Below are 23,498 nucleotides of genomic sequence, written 5' to 3'. Positions count from 1 at the left end.
AAAAAAAAAAAAAAAAAAAAAAAAAAAAAAGGACACCAACGATATAAAATCCAAATTATAGAGAATCAAAGATTAAGAAAAACATCCTGAAAGAGGCCAGAGGGAAAACCACCTTACCTCTAGAGAAGCAAAGACAGGAATGACATCGACAGCTCCTCAGAAACCCCACAAGCAAGAAGATAGCGAAGGGAAACATTTAAAGTGTTAACAAAAGACTCACCAACAGAGAATTCTATACCCCACAAAATTATCCTTCCAAAGTGATGCAGAAACAAAGACTGTCTCAGACAAACCAAAGTTGAGGGAATACATTGCTGTGAGACCTGCCTTACAAAAAATGTTAAAAATAAAAAATTGTTGAGAGAGAAAGAAATCGATATAGGTCAGAAAGCTCAGCTCCACATAAAGAAAGGAAGAGCATCAAAGAAGGTATAAATAAAGATAAACAAAAACTGTTCCTTAATCTAACAGAACATTCGGTTCAAAATAACAGCAACAGCGCATTCAGTTTATGTGTGCTCGTGCGTGTGTGTGCTTATGTACTCACATACAGGTGAAATGAATGGCAACAATGATACAAGGGACAGGAGCGAGGAATTAGGATTGTTTTGTTATCAAAAGGTACTCACACTTCCCATGCAGTGGTACAGTGTTATCTGAAAATAAACGAATTAGTTGCAAATGTATATTACAAACTCTAGAGCAACCATTAAAACAAGCTTGTCCAACCCATGGCCCACACAGCTTTGAATGCAGCCCAATACAAATTTATAAACTTTCTTAAAACATTATGAGATATTTTTAATTTTTTTTTTTTTTTAGCTCATTAGCTATCATTAGTGTTAGTGTATTTTATGTGTGGCCCAAGACAATTCTTCTTCTTCCAGCGTGGCCCAGGGAAGCCAAAAGATCGGACAACCCTGCATTAAAACAAGTAAAAAGAAGTATACTAATACGCTAAGAAAGGAGAGAAATGGAATTCTATAAAAATGTTCAATTAAAACCACAAGAGGCAGAGAAAGAGTGGAAGACAAAAATAGGAACAAAAAACAAAGGCAACAAATAGAAAACATTAACAAAATTGTAGTTATTAATCCAAATACATTAATAATCACTTTGAACATCAATGACTTAAATGTACCAAATAAGAGAGGTTGTCAGAGTAAATAAAAAAAAACCAAGACCTAACTGAATGTTGTTTACAAGAAACCCACTTTAAAACAAAGACACATACAGATTAAAAGAAAATGGATTAAGAAAAATATACCACACCAACACTAACCAAAAGAAACCAGGAGCAGCTATATTACTTTCACAGAGCAAACATCAAAGCACGCAAAGTTATCAGGGATGAAGAACAGCATTACAAAATGATCATGGGGTCAATTCTCCAAGAAGACATGGCATCTTTAAAGTATATATACCTGCTGCACAGTGGCTCACGCCTGTAACCCCAGTACTTTGGGAGGTCGAGGAAGGCAGATCACTTGAGGTCAAGAGTTTGAGACCAGCCTGGCTAACATGGTGAAACCCGTCTCTACTAAAAATACAAAAATTAGTTGGGTGTGGTGGCACATGCCTGTAATCTCAGCTACTCAGGAGGCCGAAGCAGAAGAATCGCTTGAGCCCAGGAGGTAGAGGTTGCGGTGAGCCGAGATCGGGCCACTGCACTCCAGCTTGGGCAACCAAGTGAGGCTCTGTCTCCAAAAAATAAATTACTTAATTAAATTAAATTAATTAATAAAGTATATACACCTAACAACAAAGCGTCAGACAAACTGAGGCAAAAATTAAAAGAACCACAAAGAGAAACAAATAGATTTGGAGACTACAACACCTATCACAAATGAGTTCGCTAGTGAACTCTACCAAACATTTAAGGAAGAAATTATACCAATTCTCTACAATCTCTTTCAGAGGATAGAAGCAGAAGGGATACTTCCTAACTCATACTATAAGGTTAGCATTAATACTAAAACCAGAGAAAGATTACAAGAAAACTACAGACCAATATCTGTCATAAACACATAAGTAAAAATCCTCAATAAAATATTAGCAAATCCAACAATGTATAAAAATAATTATACACTACATCCAAGTGGTATTTATCCCAGGTACGTAAGGCTGGTTCAACATTTGAAAATAAATTAATATAATTCAATATTCCCGACAGGCTAAAAAAGAAAAGTAACATGACCTTATCAATAGATGCAGAAAAATCACTCGACAAAATCCAACACCCATTCATGATAAAAACTTTCAGTAAAATAGGAATAGAGGGGAACTTTGTCACTGTGATAAAGAATATCGACAAAAACCCTACCACTAACATCATGCTTAATGGTGACAAACTCAAAGCTTTCACATTAAGATCAGGAACAAGACAAAGATGTCCCATCTAACCACTGCTTTCCAATGTCATCCTGGAAGTCCAAGCTAATACAGTAAGACAAGAAAAGGTAAACAGATTGGGAAGGAAGAAATAAAACTCTTCAGATGACATGCTCGTCTACGTAGAAAATCTGGAAGAACTGATAAAAATACTCTTGGAACTAATAAGCAATTAAAGCAAAGTTGTGAGATACAAGGTTAACAATACTACAGTCAATTGCTTTCCTATATACAGAAACGAGCAAGTGGAATTTGAAATTAAAAGCGCAGTATGCTTTATATTAACCCCCACAAAACAAAATATTTAGGACAAAATACGTTTAAGATCTATATGAGGAAAATTACAAAATCTTGATAAATGATAACAAAGAAGAATGAAATAAATGGAGAGATAGTCCATGTTCATGGACAGAAAGACTAAATATTGTCAAGATGCCCATTCTTCCCAACTTGACGTACAGATTCAATGCAATCCCAATCAATATTCCAGCAAGTTATTTTGTGGATATTGACAAAATGATTCTAAAGGTTATATGAAGAGACAAAAGACTCAGGATAGCCAATACAATATTGAAGAAGAACAAAGTTGGAGGATATGACACTGCCTGCCTAAAAGACTTGTTACAAAGCCACAGCAATCAAGACTCTGTGGTATTGGCAAAAGAACAAATAGATCAATGGAACAGAACAGAGAGCCCAGAACTAAACCCACATAGTTAGCTGATTTTCGACAGAAGAGCAAAGGCAATACAACAGAGAAAAGATACCCTTTTCAACAAATGGTGCTATAACTGGCCATTCACATGCAAAAAAATAATCTAGACACAGCCCTTATACTCTTCACAATAACTCAAAATGGATCACAGGCCTAAATGTAAAATGCAAAACCATAATGCCCCTAGAAGATAACAGAGAAATAAATAACCTACGGTATGGCAATGACTTTTTAGATACAACACCAAAGGCACGATTCATGAAAGAAAATAATTGATAAGCTGGACTTCATTAAAAGTAAAAAGTTCTGCAAAAGACTGTCAAAAATAAGATGACAAGCCACAGACTGGGAGAAAATACTTGTAAAAGACACATCTGATAAAGGACTGCTATCCAAAATATACAAAGAATTTTTAAAGCTCAACAATAAAAAAAAAACCTCCCTCGTCAAAAAAATGGGTATAAGACCTTAATAGATACTTCACCAAAGATAGATATACAAATGGCAAATAACAATACAACAGGTTGCTCCATATCATATGTCATTAGATAAATGCAAAGTAAAACAAGACACCACTACATATATATTAGAATAGCCAAAATCTGGAACACTGACAACACCAAATGCTGGAGGATATGGAGTAACGGGAACTCTCATTCACTGCTGGTGAGAACGCAAGATGATACAGCCACTCCGGAGGACAATTTGGCAGCTTCTAAGAAAACTAAACAATTTTACCATTTGATCTAGCAATCATGCTGTTTAGCATTTTGTATTAGTCCATTTTCACACTGCTGATAAAGACATACCCAAGACTGGCAATTTACAAAAAAAAGAGGTTTAATCAACTTACAGTTCCACATGGCTGGGGAGGCCTCACGATCATGGCAGAAGGCAAGGAGGAGCAAGTCACATCTTACATGGATGGTGGCAGGCAAAGAGAGAGAGCTTGTGCAGGTGAACTCCTCTTTTTAAAACCATCATATCTCGTGAGACTTACTCACTATCATGAGAATGGCAGGAGAAAGACCTGCCCCCATGATTCAACTACCTTCTACCAGGTCCCTTCCACAAAACATGGGAATTCAAGATGAGACTGGGGTGGGGACACAGTCAAACCATATCATCCCGCCCCTGGCCCCTCCCAAATCTCATGTCCTTATATTTCAAAACCAATCACACCTTCCCAACAGTCCCCCGAAGTGTTAACTTATTTCAGCATTAATTCAAAAGTCCACAGTCCAACATCTCATCTGAGACAAAGCAAGTCCCTTCTGTCTATGAGCCTGTAAAATCAACAGCAAGTTAGCTACTTCCTAGATACAATAGGGATATACGCATTGGGTAAATACAGCCATTCCAAATGGGAGAAATTGGCCAAAACAAAAGGGCTGCAGGCCACATGCAAGTCCGAAATAAGGTATGGCAGTCAAACCTTAAAGCTCCAAAATGATCTCCTTTGAATCCATGTCTCACATCTGGGTCACGTTGATTGCAAGAGATGGGTTTCCATGGTCTTGAGCAGCTTCACTCCTGTGGCTGCTGTGCAGGGTACAGCCTCCCTCTCGGCTGCTTTCATGGACTAGTGGTGACTGTCTGCAGCTTTTCCAGGTGCACAGTACAAGCTGTCAGCGGATCTACCATTCTGGGGTCTGGAGGACAGTGGCCCTCCTCTCACAGCTCCATTAGGTGGTGCCCCAGCAAGGACTCTGTGTAGGGGCTCTGATACCACATTTCCCTTCTGCACTGCCCTAGCAGAGGTTCTCCATGGAGGCCCCACCCCTGCACCAAACTTCTGCCTGGGCATCCAGGTGTTTCCATACATCTTCTGAAATCTAGACAAAGGTTCCCAAACCCCAATTCTTGACTTCTGTGCACTTGCAGGCTCACCACCACCTGAAGGCTGCCAAGGCTTGGGGCTTGCACCCTCTGAAGCCAGAGGCCCAAGCTCTACACTGGCCCCTTTCAGCCATGGCTGGAGCAGCTGAGACACAGGGCACCAAGTCCCTAGACTGCACACAGCACAGGGACCCTAAGCCCCACCCACAAAACCATGTTTTCCTCCTAGGCCTCTGGGCCTGTGATGAGAGGGGCTGCTGTGAAGACGCCCTGCAGATACTTTCCCCATTGTCTTGGGGATTAACATTCAGCTCCTGGTTACTTATGCAAATTTCTGCAGCCAGCTTGAATTTCTCCTCAGAAAATGGGATTTTCTTTTCTATCACACTGTCAAGCTGCAAATTTTCCAAACTTTTATGCTGTTTCCCTTTTAAAACTGAATGCCTTTAATAGCACCCAAGTCACCTCCTGAACACTTTGCTGCTTAGAAATTTCTTCTGCCAGATACCCTAAATCATCTCTCTCAAGTACAAAGTTCCCCAAATCTCGAAGGCAGGGGCAAAATGCTGCCATTCTTTATGCTAAAACATAACAAGAGTCACCCTTGCTCCAGTTCCCAACAAGTTCCTCATCTCCATCTGAGACCACCTCAGCCTTGATTTCACTGTCCATATCATTATCAGCATTTTGGTCAAAGCCATTCAACAAGTCTCTAGGGAGTTCCAAACTTTCCCACATTTTCCTGTCTTCTCCTGAGCCCTCCAAACTGTTCCAACCCCTGCCTGCTAGCTAGTTCCAAAGTTGCTTCCACATTTTTGGGTATTGACAGCAGCACCCTACTCCTGGTACCAATTTACTGTATTAGTCCATTTTCACGCAGCTAATAAAGACATACCCAAGACTGGACAGTTTACAAAAGAAAGAGGTTTAACGGACGTTCCACATGGCTGGGGAGGCCTCACAATCATGGTGGAAGGCAAGGAGGAGCAAGTCATATCTTATGTGGATGGCGGCAGGCAAAGAGAGAGAGCTTGTGCAGGGAAATCCTCTTTTTAAAAACCATCAGATCTTGTGAGACTTATTCACTATCACAAGAACAGCATGGGAAAGACCTGCCCCCATGATTCAACTACCTCCCACTGGGTACCTCCCACAACACATGGGAATTCAAGAGGAGATGTGGGTGGGGACACAGTCAAACCATATCAGCATTTAACCAAGGAAGTTATGAACTTATGTCTACATAAAAACCTGTACACAGATGTTTATAGCACCTTTATTCATAACTGCCAAAACCTGGAAGCAACCAAGATGTCCTTAAGTAGGTGAATGAATTAACATATTGTGGTATATTCAGACAATGGAATATTATTTGGTGCTAACAAGAAATGAACTATCAATCCCTTAAAGATATAAAGGAAACATACATGCAAATAATTAAGTGAAAGAAGCCATCTGAAAGGCTACATACTGCAGGATTCCAACTGTATGACATTCTGGAATAGGCAAAGCTATGACAATAGTAAAAAGATCAGTGGTTGCTAGAGGATAGGGGGAGGAAAGGAAAGGCAGAGAGTGCATACAGAATCTTTAGGGCAGTGAAAATACTCTATATCATGTGGATACATGTCACTATGTATTTGTCCAAACCTACAGAGGGAACACAAATGTAAACTATGGACTTTGGGTGATTATGATGTGCCAACACAGGTTTATCAACTGTACCAAACGTGCCCTCTGCTGAGGGATGTTGATAATGGGGAAGGCTGTGCGTCTGTGGGCACAGGAGGTATACAGGAAATCTCTGTACCTTCTTAATTTTGCTGTAAGCCTAAAACTGCTCTAAAAAATTAGTCTTAAAAACAAACAAAAAAGGCTCATGAGTATTCAAAAGAATTAGAAGCAGGGTCTCAAAGAAATATATGCCTACTCATGTTCACAGTAGCATTATTCATGATGGCTAAAATGTGGAAGCAATGCAAATGTCTATCGACAGATTAATAGATAAATAAAAAGTGGTATATACATATAATGAAGTATTACTCAACCTTAAAAAGGAAGAAAATTCTGACCCGAGCTACAACATAAACCACGATGACATTATGCTAAGTGAAATAAGCCAGTCACAAAATGACAGATATTGTATAATTCTACTTATATGAGGTACCTAGGTAGTTAAACTCATACAGAAAGTAAGTAGCATAATGGTTGCCAAAGGCTAGAGGGAGGGGAGAATTAGTAGTTAACTGTTTAATGGGTATAGAGCAAGGGTATCCAATATTTTGGCTTCCCTGGGCCACACTGAAGAATTGTCTTGAGCCACACATACAATATACTAACACTAACGATAGCTGATGAGCTTTAAAAAAAAAAAAAAAGGCAAAAAAACCTCATAGTTTTAAGAAACTTCACAAAGTTATGTTGGGCTGCATTCAAAGCTGTCCTGGGCCACATGCAGCCCACAGGTTGGACAGGCTTGGTACAGGGTTTTGATTGTGCAAAATGAAAAGAGTTATGCAGATGGACAGTGGTGATAGTTGCACAATGTAAATATACCACTGAAATGTGCATCTGAAAAATATTAAAATAGTAGATATAATGTATTTTACCAAAATAGAAAAATTTTTTTAAAAATTCACTTTCTTAATCTTGTCTGTCAGAAAAAGAATATGTACTAGCATTGGCTTGTATGTGCCTATAAGCCTTCTGGAGCAACATAATACATAAGAAACTAACCCAGGCTGTTAGGGGGCGTAGAAGCTGGGCACATGGGAAAAAGATGGGAGCATGACTTCACTGTATACTCCTCTCTAGGTTCTGAACTTGTAAATAAATGATCTATTCAAAAAATCTTAAACAAATGAAACACTCCCCTGGATGCCACACTCCTATCAAGCTACCACCTCTACTGCTCTGTGTCCTTCTTCGTAACATACTTCCTGGTATGGTCTATTTCTTCAGCTCCCATTCATTTCAATCTACCACAATCTAGTGTCCAAACCCTTGGGCCATGAAAAGTGCTGGTTCTTTTCCAGCTAATCAATCACTCCCACTCTGCCAAATCCAATATGCACTTCTATGAGTTCATCTTGTAAGAATTCCACACGCTTGACTCTTCCCTCCTGGAAACCCAACTCCTCTGTGCTGTGCTGCCACCTTCTCCTGGTCTTTTCCCTCTCCACCAGCTGTCATGGCTCCTCCCTCTGCCAGACCTCTGAACATGGCAGGACCTAGAGCTCAGATGTTGGCCCTCTTCTCTTTGCCCCCTGCTTTAGATGTCACCTCCAGGCTTCAATCTCCCAAATGTGCATCTCTCACTTGATCTACTCACTGAGGTCTAGAACTGCCTACAGACCATCGCAGACTTACCCAAACAGAACACCGTGACCCATCCTCATGCCTGTTCCTCCCGAGTCTTCCCATCTCAGTACATGGTACCACTGTCAACTCAGCTGCTTAATTCAAACCCAACAAGGCAGCTTCCATTTCGCCACTTCTCTCATCCCCCATATCCAACCAAAGCACCAAGTCCCGCCAGCTCATCTTATAAAACTGTCCTAAACCTGCCACTTCTTTTCACCTTTATTACCAATACCCCTGTGCAAGCCCCTATGTGAGTTTGCCTTGACTACTGCAGCAACATCCTAATTGCTGGTCCTGTTGCTTCCATTTCTGACCTTCTATAATTCATCCTCCTCCCAGAAGCAAAATCATTCTGTTAAATGTCCTGTCAGTCCCCTGGTCGTGGTGGTGGGGTCTGTAAGAAGCTTTGAATGGCCTTCTAATACTTTTACAAGATCTAAATTTGCCTGTGGCCTGTAAGACCCTGCATGTTCTGGCTCTGAAATCTCAATTTATATCACAGTCTTGCTTCCCTACTTGCTAGGCCCCAACCATAATGACCTTTCTCAGTTCCCAGCACTTTCTTACCTCATAGCCTTTGCACCTACTGTTTCCACTGCCTCCTCCCCCGATCCAGCTCCATCTCATCCTTCCTGTTTTAGCATACATATTACCCCTCAAACAGAACATCTCCAAATGCCTCCTCTAAAATGCTTCCTCTGCCTCTACCCACCCACTCCACCACACTGCCTACCTTACTGCTACCAGAGCACTCATCACCATCAGCAGTCATCTTATTTATATTTATGACCTGTCTCCCCAGTTAGTATCTACCCTACTTGAGAGTAAGACTTGAGTCTACCTTACTGACATTGCAGGTGCTATGCTCGCCACAGTGCCTGTCTCAGGAACAGGCTCTCAGCTCAAATTTGTTCAGTCAGTCAATAAGGATTAACTAATGAATAAACCAACGACCTTCCAAAGCACTGGCCGGGCTTATGCAGGTCAGCCAGAGGCCCTAATCCAAGCAGGACTAAGGTGGTTTGCACTGGATTTGCACTGGTTTGCACATGTTTCTTCATCATTGTAAAATAATAACACATTGCTTTGGAAAAATACAAAGAAACTTGAAGTATTCAAACAATATCCTTGAGCCAACAACACATCTCAACATTTCAAGGCACATACACACGTGCATGCATACACACACACACACACAATTTTTGGAGGCGAAGGAGGAAAAGATGGGGAACAAAAACATACATTTGGTGAGCCTCATACAATTTTTTTTTTTTTTTTTGAGACAAGAGTTTCACTCTTGTTGCCCAGGCTGGAGTGTAATGGTGTGATCTCGGCTCACTGCAACCTCAGTCTCCCAGGTTCAAGCGATTCTCCTGCCTCAGCCTCCCAAGTAGCTGGGATTACAGGTGCATGCCAACATGCCCAGCAAATTTTTGTATTTTTAGTAGAGACAGGGTTTCACTATATGGGCCAGGCTGGTCTCGAACTCCTGACCTCATGTGATCCACCTGCCTCAGCCTCCCAAAGTGCTGGGATTACAGGCGTGAGCCACCATGCCCAGTCTCTTTGCTTTTTTTAGAGATGGGGTCTCACTCTGTCACCCAAGCTGGAGTGCAATGGTGTGAGTATAGCTCACTGCAGCCTCAAACTCCTGGGCAATCAAGCCATCTGCCTGCCTCGGCCTCACAAAGCTCTGGGATTACAGGAGTGAGCCACAGTGCCCAGCCTCATAAAATTTTTAATGTAAGGCACATCGTTCACTCCAGTCGATAATTCCCCAAAATATTTTGGCTAAAGGCTATATGCAGTGGCTCACGTCTGTAATCCGAGCATTCTGGGAGGCCAAGGCGGACGGATCACTTGAGGCCAGGAGTTCGAGACCAGCCTGGTCAACATGGTGAAACCTCGTCTCTATAAAAATTAGCCAGGCATGGTGGTCCATGCCTATAATCCCAGCTACTCGGGAGGCTGAGGCAGGAGAATTGCTTGAACTCAGGAGGTAGAAGGTACAGTAAGCCAAGACTGCACCACTGCACTCCAGCCTGGGCAATGAAGGAAGACCCTGTCTCCAGAAAAAAAAAAAAAAAATTGGTTTTTTTTTTTTTTTTTGGCTAAAATCAAAGGAGTCCCAAGGTAGGCCTAGATTACAACAGAGTGAACCTAGTAGTGTTCAGAAAAGGTTAGATTATCCACCAAAGAAATAAAATGAAAGTTTCAAAATTTAAAACACAGGAATGTAAACAGTCCCAGTAAATAAAAAGAAGCCCCTAAAATTCCTTCTATTCTGCCAGAGCAGAGTAAGACCAACAAGGTCATATACCCAACACACACGCTGTAGCTGTTCCTTCCCTCCTAATTCCTAGTCATCCTCTTAAAGCAGCTAGCAGGCCTTACCATTGCATTGAGCTGGGAGTTGCTGGCCTGTGTAATGCCAAGAATGTTGGTGGTGTGCATCACTTCAACCGAAAAACTTGGCAGCCAGCTCGCAATCCGAGACCCTGAAACAAACAAGAATCCAGCATAAGTTTCAGAGCCCTGACTCCTTCCCCCATCATCTGCTCTCACAGCAGCTGCTGTAATGGCTGGTGTTCACTGAGGGCTTCCTATATGGCAGGCCTCTCATGCCAAGTGTTCCACGTGGACTAGCTCATTTAATCCTCACTACATCCCACATGGTACCTCCTATTATCATTCTCCTAGTATCCTTCTCAAAGATATAGCACTAATACCCTTGGTCTTTGGTCTCTGAGGCACTCAGAAGTTAGGGGACTTGTCCAAGATCACACAGTTTAACTATGATGGCCAAGATGTGAAGCCAGACAGGCAAGCCCTAGAACCCTTCACTGCTGAGCAATCCTGCTTTCCAGGGGGGCTGGATGCAGCCCAGCCCAGCACCCTCATGCGCTCAGCCTGGGAGATGAAGAAGCTTTTCAAGGCTCTAAGCTTCTATAACACATGAGCTTTGGCTCCTCTCTTTCACGAGCTACACAAATGACTATTCATTTGGAGGCATTTTCACATTTACTTTCAGGAAGTATTTTTTCTTTAATCTTAAAAGCCTTGGTTTTCTGATTCAAAATTCTTTTTAAATCATGCTATTCTACAACACAGGCTTGTAGACTAACAGCACCAAAAAGTCTGCTACTTCTGTTATTTCCCGAAGAAAACAGGAGCCCAAGATACAACAGCACCAAGAATAGGCTGTAAAACAACCCAATATCAAGCTACACGTTTAAGGCTGCTTTTCATTCCTTCACAAAGAAACTCTGATGCATGGAATAGAAAATCAAGTGTGGCCAGGCACAATGGCTCACACCTGTAATCCCAACACTTGTGGGAGGCTAAGGCAGACAGATCACAAGGTCAGGAGATCGAGACCATCCTGGCCAGAACGGTGAAACCCCGTCTCTACTAAAAATACAAAAATTAGCCAGGCATGGTGGCACATGCCTGTAATCCCAGCTACTTGGGTGGCTGAGGCAGGAGAATCGCTTGAACCAGGGAATCGGAGGTTGCAGTGAGCTGAGATCGCACCACTGCAGTCCAGCCTGGAGACAGGGTAAGACTCCGTCTCAAAAAAAAAGGAAGAAAATCAAGTGGAATGGCCATCTCAAAGGTCTTGAGATGGGTACAAACAAAATGTACCCATTTAAGAAATGGATACTTATTTCATGTACTAACTAGGGAGAAATAAAGTTGAGTTTATCTATTTTGACTAAAGTTTTAGTAGTCATAATTCATAAAATAATGGATTGGATAGCCAGGTCTCATCTCCAATATTGCTAGTATATTTCAGAAGTTTTACCTGGAAGAGCCCTTCATTCACAGCCACCAAACCAGGCCCCCTAAACCCCTCTAACATTCTGGGCGCAGCCAGCCAAGTAGCCCCACCTACTCTTTTGGAAATTATGACTCTACTCCCCCTGGTCCTTTCTTTGAAGGATTTCACCAACATGACACCATCCCCACTGTACCCCATTCTTGAAACTCAAATTGGGGATGTGAATAGCACTACTGCTAACAAAATTCCAGGGACACTTGTGTTATAGTAATAATTATAAACATGAACTCACAGAATTTAGCGGTACTGGACTGTTGAAAATCAACAGCAGCTTAATGTGAATTAAGGAAGGATGATCAACCAGACCCTGATATGTCACAGCCTTAGAATTTTAAGTGTGGTTTTCATTACAGCTCCTTTTAACACTGCTGGGAGGCAGAACATTTATATTTTATGGACAAAGCAACAGGGTTCCAGCTCTGATTCTGCTTGTGGTACTCACTAGAAAGGCTTCTCAATGATCCTTCATTATATGCTTAAATGCTACACAAATGCAATACATTATTAGGAAAGGTTAACTATTGAGCTAATTAAGTGTGCTCCTCGAAGGCATGGTTGATTCAGTTTTACTTCTCCACCCTTCTGCCCCACCCTGCCCATACTGACATGGAATCGGGCAAAATGCCTGGCATCCCTCTGTTTGTTCTATCTCTATCCATCTGTCTATCCATCCATCCCACCTAAATGTTTTCAATTAAAATTGAAATACAGTCAATGCGTAGCTTAACAACAGGGACACGTTCTGAGAAATGTGTTGCTAGGTGATTTCATCGTTGTGCAAACATCATAGAGTGTATTTACATAAACCTAAATGGTATAACTTACTATACACCCAGGCTATATGATATAGTCTATTGCTCTAGGCTACAATCCTGTACAGCATGTTACTGTACTGGAGGCAGTTGTAACACAGTGCTAAGTATTTGTGTATCTAAACATATCTAATAGAAAACATGTAGTAAAAATATGGTACAAAAAAACACAAAACAAAACACCTGCATAGGGCACTTACCAGGAATGAAGTTTGCAGGATTAAGGCTGCTCTAGGTGAGTCAGTGAGTGGTGAAATGTGAAGGCCTAGGACATTACTGTGTGCTCCTGTAGACTTTATAAACACCATACACTTAGGCTACACTAAATTCATCACAAAATGTTTCTTTCTTCAATAAATTAAATTTAGCTTACTATAAGTTTTTTACTTCATAAACTTAATTTTTAACTTTTTGACTCTTGTAGTAACACTTAGCTTAAAATCCAAACACCCTGTAAGCTATTAAAAATATTTTCTTTTTTATTCTGCAAGCGTTTTTCTATTTCTAAAAGTTTTAATTTTACTTTTTAAATTTTTTTGGCTAAAAACTAAGATACAAACACACACATTAGCCTAAGCCTACACAGGTCAGGAGCATCAGTATCACTGTGGTCCACCTCCACCTCTTGTACCACTGGAAGGTCTTCAGGGGCAGTAACACGCATGCAGCTGTCATCTTCTAGAATAACAATACCTTATTCTGGAACCTCCTGAAGGACCTGCCTGAGGCTGCTTTACAGTAAATTTTTTTTCTATGTAAGTATGAGTACATTTTAAAATAATGATAAAAATTGTAGTAAATACCAGGCCACAGGAATTTTTTAGGTCCATTATCATCTTATGGGACCATTGCCGTATATGCGGTTTGTCATGGACTGAAATGTCGTTATGGGGCACATGACTGTATAATATTAAACTGGTCTGTACAGGGCAATTTATAATTAAAATAGTATCTGCCTAGGGGAGAACATCCCTTAGGTATAGTTTTAGAGGTTGAAACCAACTAACCATCGAAATGGAAGAAGTGATTGTGTTGGTTTAAGCGAGGTCTCCCTTCGGCTGCTGCTACAGGAACCAAATTCTCATCCAAATTCTCTCCTTGATGGTCTTCCCTGACACGATTATTGTCGGCAATATTAAGAGACATTCTGCATGTTGGACAGGAGGTGTCTTGTTCTAGCCAGGAACGAAGACAGGAGCTACCAAAAAGTCCAAAAGAACATACGTCAGCATCCTCGATTGTTCCTTAGCATACTTTGTGAGAATTCACCCAGAAGTACTCTGGATCTATCAAATGTGCTCCAATTTGATTTTCTCTCCACCACTAGTGAGATTTAAGTGTTGAGAAGCATTTATGGACATTACCTCTTTGCCCTACTTCACTTTAATACACTTCCAGCGTGTCCTGCTGGGGACATGAATTCTTTACCATATGAAGTCATCTACCAAGCTCCTGGTTGTGACCCCTTTTCAATGGGACTTCCTAGCATGGCTCACCATCTTCTCATCCAATTCTATTTGGCTACTTCAAAATCCATGTGGCTGAATCATCCAACACCCTGGCCTCTCATATCCTTGAGTCCTCCACTCTGACGCTCACATCTTTCACTCTGCTTTAGCTACCACTAGCACAGTCATAGCCTTGGCCTTGTCTTCAAAATCTTGATGTCAAAAATCTCACTCATTCACTCAAGCTCCTCTCCTTCCAACTCACTTATCTGGCACCAAACTTGCTAAGACCTCCCATCTGCTTTTTCCTTAAGCATGACAGCCCTACAGGTCCTTACCTCCCCGTTCCCCTGGCTCACCTGTAACTTCTCCTCTCCATTCAGCACCTCAACCTCCTCCACCCTCTTCTCTTTGCATGCTGCTTTCCCAACAAGGCTGAAGCTTCTTTTGACCTCTCTCAGGAGATGATAATGCCTTAATTATGGTAGACACTCAGTAAATACTTGAGGTGTCCATTAAAGGAAAGGATACTAGAGTAAGAAGCAGAAAATGTGAGATCAGTCCCAATTCTCCCTCTAACTAGCTGTGTGATCCAGGCAAACCCTTCAGCCTCTCTTGACTAGTCCTCTCCACTAAAGAATGAGATGACTGGATGAATTAATCTCCAAGGTCCCTCCCATTTTATGAGAATTTGTTATCTTTCTCTAAGGGCGCAAGTAGGCACTCAATAAAAATGCTGTATCTTCTTTTAAATATCTATGAACATGTGTAGATATAAAGTTATAAAGGAAAACCTCACCATAATACGATAATCCTCAGAGTCTCCAGCAACCAAATGGTACATAAGTAACAGGAGTTTCCTAGAGGCCAAGATAGAGCTACTTCTTACTCACTCCGTGTCATGAGAGTGTGTGACAGTCGTGTTCCAAAATAATGTCATCTGTCTGTATGTATATACCCAACTCTATCATATTTTGCAATAATTAAATACCTATAATTTGTCTGTGATAATTTAGTCAAATAAGTGATTTTTTTTAAGTCCACTTCTCCTAGTGACACCCTGAAATCACACCACTAGTAGAATAACATTAGCCTTGCGGGGGATTACAAAAGTATGCAAGATCCTTGCCTTCCAATAACGCTACACTGTGACATACTTTTTATAAGCAAATCTAAATTTATTTCACAGAGTGCAAAATCCTCCCACATTAAATATAACAGCCTAAAAACTCCAAGGTGAGTACAACTAGTTAGATATAGTTTTCTGTTTTAAAAAAAAATGCTAGAGTTCCTTAACTGAGAGAAATCAAACTTTAGAGAGAAAACGGATCTATTCACTGGACTCTGAAATGTTGTAAAAATATCCTCTATAGCAACAAATTATCTAGCTATTGTGTCTGCAAGAATATAGGCATTACTTTTATCACAAATTAAAATGAATTTGCCTTAGATTCTCAGCACACAATCATTCCCAAAGCTACAAAGTAAAGCCAACCAAGAGCACATCTTAACAACTATTTGTTCACTCAACCCGAGGCAGATAAGTGTTTTAAAATTAAATCCTAACTCTTAAGCAACCACTGAGTAAAGAAGAAATCACTTTGGGAAATGAGACACTTTGAGACAAATGAAAACAAAACCACAACGTATCCAAACTTATGAGATGCAGTGGAAGCAATGCTCAGAGGCCAATTTGTAGCAGAAAATGCCTAAAAAGAAGAAAGCTCTCAAGTCAAAAACCTAACTTTATGCCTATAGAACCAGAAAAATAGCAAACTAAACCCAAAGCCAACAGAGGTATCTAGAGTAATTCATAGAGACAAAATATAGAATGGTGGTTGCCAAGGGCTTCGGGAGAAACAGAGAGGGACTTTCTGTATACTGGAGACAATTTCAGTTTCATAAGATGAAAAAGTTCTGGAGATAGATGGTGATGAAGGCTATACAACAATATGACTATACTCCATGCCACCAGACCATATACTTAAAAATAGCTAACAGTAAATTTTTTGTTATATTTTACCAGAATAAAAAAACTATATTTAAGAATTATTACTAAAAAACAAAACAAAATTCACCATAATGAGATAACACTTCACACCCACAAGAATGGCTATAATAACAAAAATAGAAAATGACAAGTGTTGGCAAGATGTATGAAGAAACTAGACCCCTCAGGTATTGTTGGTGGGAATATCAAGTGGTACAGCTGCTGTAGAAAACAGTTTGGCATTTCCTCAAAAGTTAAACAGAATTATCACGTGATCCAGAAATTCCACTCCTAGGCATATACCCAAAAGAAGTGGGAACAAGTCCTCAAACAGATACTTCTCACAAGCACATGTTCCTACCAGCATTATTCACAATAGTCAAAATGTGGAAACAACCCAAATGTCCACCAACGGATGAATGGATAAACTAATTGTTTAATTTATAAAATTACTTAAATTCACCCATAAAAAGTAAAGAAGTACTGATACATGCTACAACTTGGATGACCTCAAAAAATACTAAGCGAAAGACGTCAGTCACAAAAAGTCACGTTATATGATTCCTTTATATGAAATGTCCAGAATAGGTAAATCCATAGAGACAGAAAGTGGATTAGTGGTTGCCAGGCGATGGAGAAGGAAGGAATGAAGAGTGCTTACTTAGTGACTATGAGGCGCTATTGTGAAGTGATAAAAAGGTTTTGAAACTAGCGAGAAGGGTGGTTGCATAACATTGTGAACACATTAGCAGCCACTGAACTGTACATTTTAAAACGGTTAAATGTATATTATCTGAATTTTGCCTCAAAGAAATTAAATCATAGAATCTAACATATGCTTGAAGATATTATTTCTGAGCTAAAATAGAGTTATTCTGAGTTTATTCTTCCCAACTAGCCTCCAAGCTCCTTAGGGGCTAACTGAAATAATTTTGAGAAATGTGTGCAAATTCCCTGGTCTTCCCAACTTCAACGAACGTGCACCGCTCTACACCCAACTGTCCAACCCGCACAACTAGGGAAACCCTGGCACCTCTTTCATTCCTCATTTTCCCTTGGCCGGTCTAGCACCACATCCTTCCTGATCCCCTCAAATCTGTCTTCTCACTAACTCTACTTCTACCACCAGAGTCCAAGTTACAATTTCTTTTTTTTTTTTTTGAGACAGAGTTTCGTTCTTGTTGCCCAGGCTGGAGTACAATGGCGTGACTTCAGCTTACTGCAACCTCCACCTCCCAGGTTGAAGCAATTCTCCTGCCTCAGCCTCCCAAGTAGCTGGGATTACAGGCACCCGCCACTGCGCCCAGCTAATTTTTTTGTATTTTTAGTAGAGGTGGGGTTTCACCATGTTGGTCAGGCTGGTTTCAAACTCCTGACCTTGAGTGATCCACCTGCCTCAGTGTCCCAAAGTGCTAGGATTACCCCTGAACCACTGCAGCCATTACTAACCAATCCCCCTGGATCTCTTCAAACAGCAAATCTTACCCGCCAATCCTTACTTAATGTTCAACAGCATCTCACCACTCCCAATGGTCCTCCAGACCCTGCCTATGTGTCTTCTGCCTCAGCAGACACCCCTGTCCTTTACTCTCTGGGATCAGCCACACAGCTTCTCTTTTAGTCTCTTCCATTTCTTCCTGCTGCACAGATGCACTCTCTCTCTCAAGTACCTAGTACCACCTGATCCCTCCTTTTGTTGACTTAACTCCTACTTATCCTCAAGAGTCACTTCCTTCAAGTTTGAGTCAGATTTTTTCATTACAAGCTCTCAAGAACCATGTTCCTTTGCCTTAAAGCACTTATCTCATTGATACTTTAAAATTCATAAATATGCCTGGTTCTGATTCACGTTTGAATCCTCCGTTTGACTGTAAGCTACAGGAAAGCAATGACCACACTAGTCATTTTCATTTTATCCCCAGAGCCTAACACAGCACTCAGCACATTAAAAAAAAAAAAAAAGAAAAAAAAGAAAAAAATTCTGTCAACAATGTGTTGAGTTACTGAGACTCTAGCTCCAAAGCCCTATATGAAAAAGAAGAAAAACTCTTTGAGACTATAAAATAAAGAAAGGAAGATTAAAGATGCAAAGATCAGAACTTTCCCAATATGCAAAATTGAAAACACATGCAAAAGGCCAAAAGATACCTCAAGGTCCATTAACATCAAAACATCAAACTTATACACACAGTCATTTATGTGAGACAGACAGAGCCCCAGTGACATCTTAGATCTACTTCCATCTGGAAGGATTACAGAAGAGACTATTTGTAATCCTTGATAACAGACACAGCTCTTTTGTGCTGTTTAGTGGTCCTGGTCTACTCCCCATCTCAATCCACTTCTCTGGTGAGATTTTAGGCTTCTTTTGGGCATATACAAATGCAAAATTATATATTCTCTCTCTCCCAGTTAGATAATAAGCTGTCTGAAAATAAGAACTCCCTGCTAATCCTTTCTTTTAAATCTTACAGACATATTTGCTGTACTTCAGAGCTAAAATGGAGAAGAAATATGAAGACAGCTACCATACCCAGAAATTAAGATGGCAAACTATGGGAGGGAAACAGTCCTATGATGTAGGGAAGAGGCTAAGGAACAAAGAAGGACACCCAAGAGCTTCCCAGAACACACAGTGCCAGCAGCAAGGCCAGGCGGAGGTAATGTCCCCACTCCTCCACTAGGATGAGTCTCAAGCCTGGGTACAAAAAGCACCCACACACCCTGGACAGAACACCCGTCCCACAAGGCCCTTCACAAAGCTCCTACTTGTGGAAAAGATGTCCGCAGGGCAGTTTCCGCGCAGCCTGCATGGAGTCCCAACAGATGGCACAGTCGTCATTGTTGACAGCCAGCTCCTCTGGAGTTGCAACTGCAAACCTGTGGAAACAAAACAAGCCCAGCAGGAACCTTGGTCAGTTCCACACACACACTAAACACCACTTGATAGACTGCGCCTATATCACAGCACAGTTACAGAGAAAGCGTGTTCAGCAAAACATTCTTGATAATCAAAAATATAATTTACCTTCAAAGCCCATTAAAAAGTGAGTGAGAAACTTATGCACAGGAACTTTGTCTAAATAATGGCTGCTAGGCCAAGTGCGGTGGCTCATACCTGTAATCCTAGCACTTTGGGAGGCCGAGGCAGGAGGATCATGAGGTCAGGAGTTCAAGACCAGCCTAACCAACATGGTGAAACCCCGTCTCTACTAAAAACGCAAAAATTAGCCGGGTGTGGTGGCGGGCGTCTGTAATCCCAGCTACTCAGGAGGCTGAGACAGGATAATCGCTTCAACCCAGGAGGCGGAGGTTGCAGTGAGCCGAGATTGCGCCACTGCATTCCAGCCTGGTGACAGTGCGAGACGACGTCTCCAAAATAGTAATAATAACAATGACTGCTGTTAGTGAAGACCTCGGAGAACATATCCAGACAAATCAGAGAAGTAAGGCCCCCAGAGATCCAATCTGTGTCCCTGGCCACAAAGAAGTGATCCAGGCTGTCCCCCTGGACACAAAGAGGATACCCATTAATCTTGCACCTCCAGGCATGGTTTAGCCTCAGCTTGGCAAAAGAGTGCCTCCTTCAATGAGGTTAAGTATGTGTGTGTAAACATGCATATGCAGAGAATAATTGAGACCCACTTTCACGAAATGAGCAGGACAGAAGCCCAATGAAGCGTCTATTTGATAATAATGACAATAAAATCATGACAAATAAGAGCCTAATACTGAGCACTATGTGCCCAGTACTATTCTAAATACATGAATTATCTCACCAGATTCTCCCAAAAGTTCAGGCAGAAGGTTCTGTTTTCATCCCTAATTTAGAGATGAAGTAAACTGCCCCAAATCACCCAGCACCTAAGCGGGGATTCACACCCGGGCAGTCTGACTCCAGAGCCTCTCCTCTCCACCACTCTGTTAGCAGTTTACAAACATACATTCTGACATACTCTGGAATCTGTTGTTATTAAAAAGCTAAAATGAGTAAACTTAGGCAACATCAACTTATGTTTCCTCACCTGGCCTCCATGTTCCCAACCACACGCAGATAGTTCTTGTGCCGACGAATTCGACGCTGCACCTCATGAAACAGGTAACGAAGCTGCATAAAGATGACCAGGCTAGCCATGGATAACCAGATGTTGCCAAATAACTTAGAAAGAAAGAGAGTAAAATACACGGTAAAAGTGAACATGAACTTGCTAGTGATGAAGGCGCAGTATGCAGCAGAAGTTCTTCACTGTTGGTGATGGTGAACTGCAATATTTTTCAGAAAGGAAATACACAGATGTATCTCATTACTCGAAACAAGGCACATCCTCGTCTGCCTAAGTGCTCCACTGCCAGTCATCTTTCCTGAGAAACTCATCAGAAACGGAAAAGCTTTATGCAAAAAGATGTCTATCCATGAAATTATAAAAGAGAAAATATGAAAATGAACAAAATGCCCAGCAGAAGAACAGTTAGGTTGTAAACTTATATAATGTAAAATTATATACTCATTAATTACATTTATTTATATTATACAACTACATATTACACTATTATATTTGTATATATAACAGTTCTGAAGGTCAATTATGGGAAGACAGTATTAGATTAAAAAAAGCAAGATATAACTAATTTTATCAAACTAATACATGATAAAAAATATGTAAAAATGTGAAATAGCAAACAACCGAATATAATCTAAATAACCCACTGTGAGATGTGGTTTATTAAATCATGGTACAGCTATCTGAAGACATTTTTATCCTGAAAGTATTAAAATGGCTTAGAAGAACTGATGCTAGCATAGGAAAATGTTCATAATACATCAGTTTTTTTAAAAACTATATGTCTATATGTCTAAAATATCTCAATTTATGAAGGTATGTACTCAAATACATAAAAAGAAAACTGTTAAAAGAAGCAGTTAAACACAACAAAATCTTCAGGAAACAAGCATGAGGAAAAAAATTAAAATTTAAAAAAAGAAGACAAAAAAATCTTAAGAGTTATCTTTGGCCATTTGTCCCCTTTTTGAGGGGGGAGGGAGGCTTTTTTTTTTTTGAGATGGAGTCTCACCCTGTCGCCCAGGCTAGAGTGCAGTGGTGCGATCTCAGCTCACTGCAACCTTCATCTCCCAGGTTTAAGCAATTCTCTGCCTCAGCCTCCCCAGTAGCTGGGATTATAGACGTGAGCCACCACGTCCGGCCGAGCCTCTTTTTTTAAAAAAAAGAATTACATGCTTTCTTTAAAAAGTATGTTTTCAAAGTTTCTTTCAAAAAGCAGACTTAGAAATGTGCCATGTCTAGCCCAATAATTTTTAAATGATACTTACTGGGCTTATAATTTAAATAAACTGCCCACCAACTATTTTAATTCTCACCATTACTAGATCACTGAAAGGCCAACCAATGAAGCAGATCTATGACACTGTAACTTCTAACGTATCAAAGTAAAATGTAAACAATGATGGTAGTAGGAATGTAGGAATTAAGTATAAAGACTTTTTTTAATTACAAAGATGGAAAATGTATGAATCCATGAAGTAGCTAACACTGCAGGAATTCCCATTACCACCTACAAAGTAACTGCTAAATATTTAAAGCCATAGAAACTGGGGAAAGGCAGCTCCTTACTTTCATGCTAAAAGAATAATCTATTGACTTGGTCAGCAGAGTTAACTAAGTCTCCCAGGACAACAAACACCTCCTGAGTTAGGCACCAGTCAAAGCAATTCCACGGCACTGCCTTACACCCAGTGGCAAAAAGAGGGAGGGTTTGCAGCCACATTCATTTTTAGTCTTTTAAGTAGTCCATCCGCATCTTATTCCTAAAGTTTCATTTTTTAATAAAGAAACCGTTACTGTTCCTGATTCTGAAAGGCTTGCCCTCTGTTAGAGCGTCTTCTGAGGAAACTTACCAACATGTGAATATGGTGCATGAGGTCCAGGGACAGGAGAGTGAGCTCCATGACGAAGTCTGTGTAATAGACGTACGTCCCCTTTCCTTCCCACGTCCCTTCGTGATTGAGGTCCCAGAGGTGAATTACGTATCTGTAATGAAGAGAGAAAACACCTTAGTAATTTACTGTTACAACTGAATTTGGTTTAATCATACTGTAATTTAGTCAGATTTTTATATATTTCATACCTGCTACATCTTAAAATCAACTGTATGAGTAGGCCTCAATCACCTCCCTCTCCAGTTTCACTCACCGTAAAATCACATGCGCAGTCCTCACTGTCACAAGAAGAGACTATAAAAAAGGATATTTTCTTTTTAGTAAAATTTAGCGTTGCTCAGACCAAACTTATTTTTATAAAATGATAAAAGACAAACATTTCTCAGTTCAATTAAAAAGCAGATTGTTCAAGTTTACCCATTATTTTATTTTCTCTGCTTCAAAGTTCCATAAAATATTTTTATGACATAGAAACTCAACTTTTATTGAGGAAAAGTCCTGTTAATAAGTGACAACCAATTACACTTATCCCCTGGGAATCCCCCTACAATCTTGAGGTTTATCCTGGTAGTTTGACCATCAATTCTATTTCACACAGCATTAAGTCACTATCACTGATTACTCAGAAGGGTGATGCTGTAACTCCAAGTATAGTTCAGGTACTGCTATCGTAGACATGAGGACCTGCTCTCTCCCTAGTGCTTTGTGCACTCCCTTTGTCCACCAGCAGAAAAAAGAATGAAAGCAAGCAAAAGCAAAATAAGGCCAGCCACATCACACCTTTAATCCCAGCACTTTGGGAGACCAAGGCAGGAGGATTGCTCAAGCTCAGGAGTTCAAAACCAGCCTGGGCAACATGGTGAAATCCCATCTCTACAAAAAAATACAAAAATTAGATGGGCATGGGGGCACGTGCCGGTAGTCCCAGTTACTTGGGAGGGTGAGGTGGGAGGATGGATTGAGCTCGGGAGGTGGAGGCTGCAGTAAGCAGAAATTGCACCACAGCACTCCAGCCTGGGTGACAGAGCCAGACCCTAGACTCTGTCAAAAGCAAAAGAAGAGAAGAGAAGAGAAGAGAAGAGAAGAGAAGAGAAGAGAAGAGAAGAGAAGAGAGAAGAGAGAAGAGAGAAGAGAGAAGAGAGA

The 23,498-nt window shown here is 40.7% G+C and overlaps 1 protein-coding gene across 1 annotated transcript in view; it reads right to left on the bottom strand.

Annotated features, from left to right (window-relative positions):
• The window catches only part of AMFR (autocrine motility factor receptor, E3 ubiquitin protein ligase), a 47,202-nt gene that overhangs the window by 15,111 nt on the left and 8,593 nt on the right, over positions 1-23,498 (bottom strand). The window contains exons 4-9 of the mRNA XM_011971906.1: positions 22,609-22,649; positions 22,314-22,446; positions 20,425-20,558; positions 19,169-19,279; positions 13,969-14,159; positions 10,703-10,806 (exon numbers count right to left, since the gene is read on the bottom strand). Of these exons, the coding sequence (XP_011827296.1) occupies positions 10,703-10,806; positions 13,969-14,159; positions 19,169-19,279; positions 20,425-20,558; positions 22,314-22,446; positions 22,609-22,649 (714 nt within the window). The remainder of the gene's footprint in view (positions 1-10,702; positions 10,807-13,968; positions 14,160-19,168; positions 19,280-20,424; positions 20,559-22,313; positions 22,447-22,608; positions 22,650-23,498) is intronic.

This window comes from Mandrillus leucophaeus, unplaced genomic scaffold (assembly GCF_000951045.1).
Source record: "Mandrillus leucophaeus isolate KB7577 unplaced genomic scaffold, Mleu.le_1.0 Scaffold125, whole genome shotgun sequence".
Taxonomy (NCBI): Eukaryota; Metazoa; Chordata; class Mammalia; order Primates; family Cercopithecidae; genus Mandrillus; species Mandrillus leucophaeus.
Note: the sequence above shows the minus strand (reverse complement) of the source record. Positions and strands in the feature narration are given on the sequence as shown.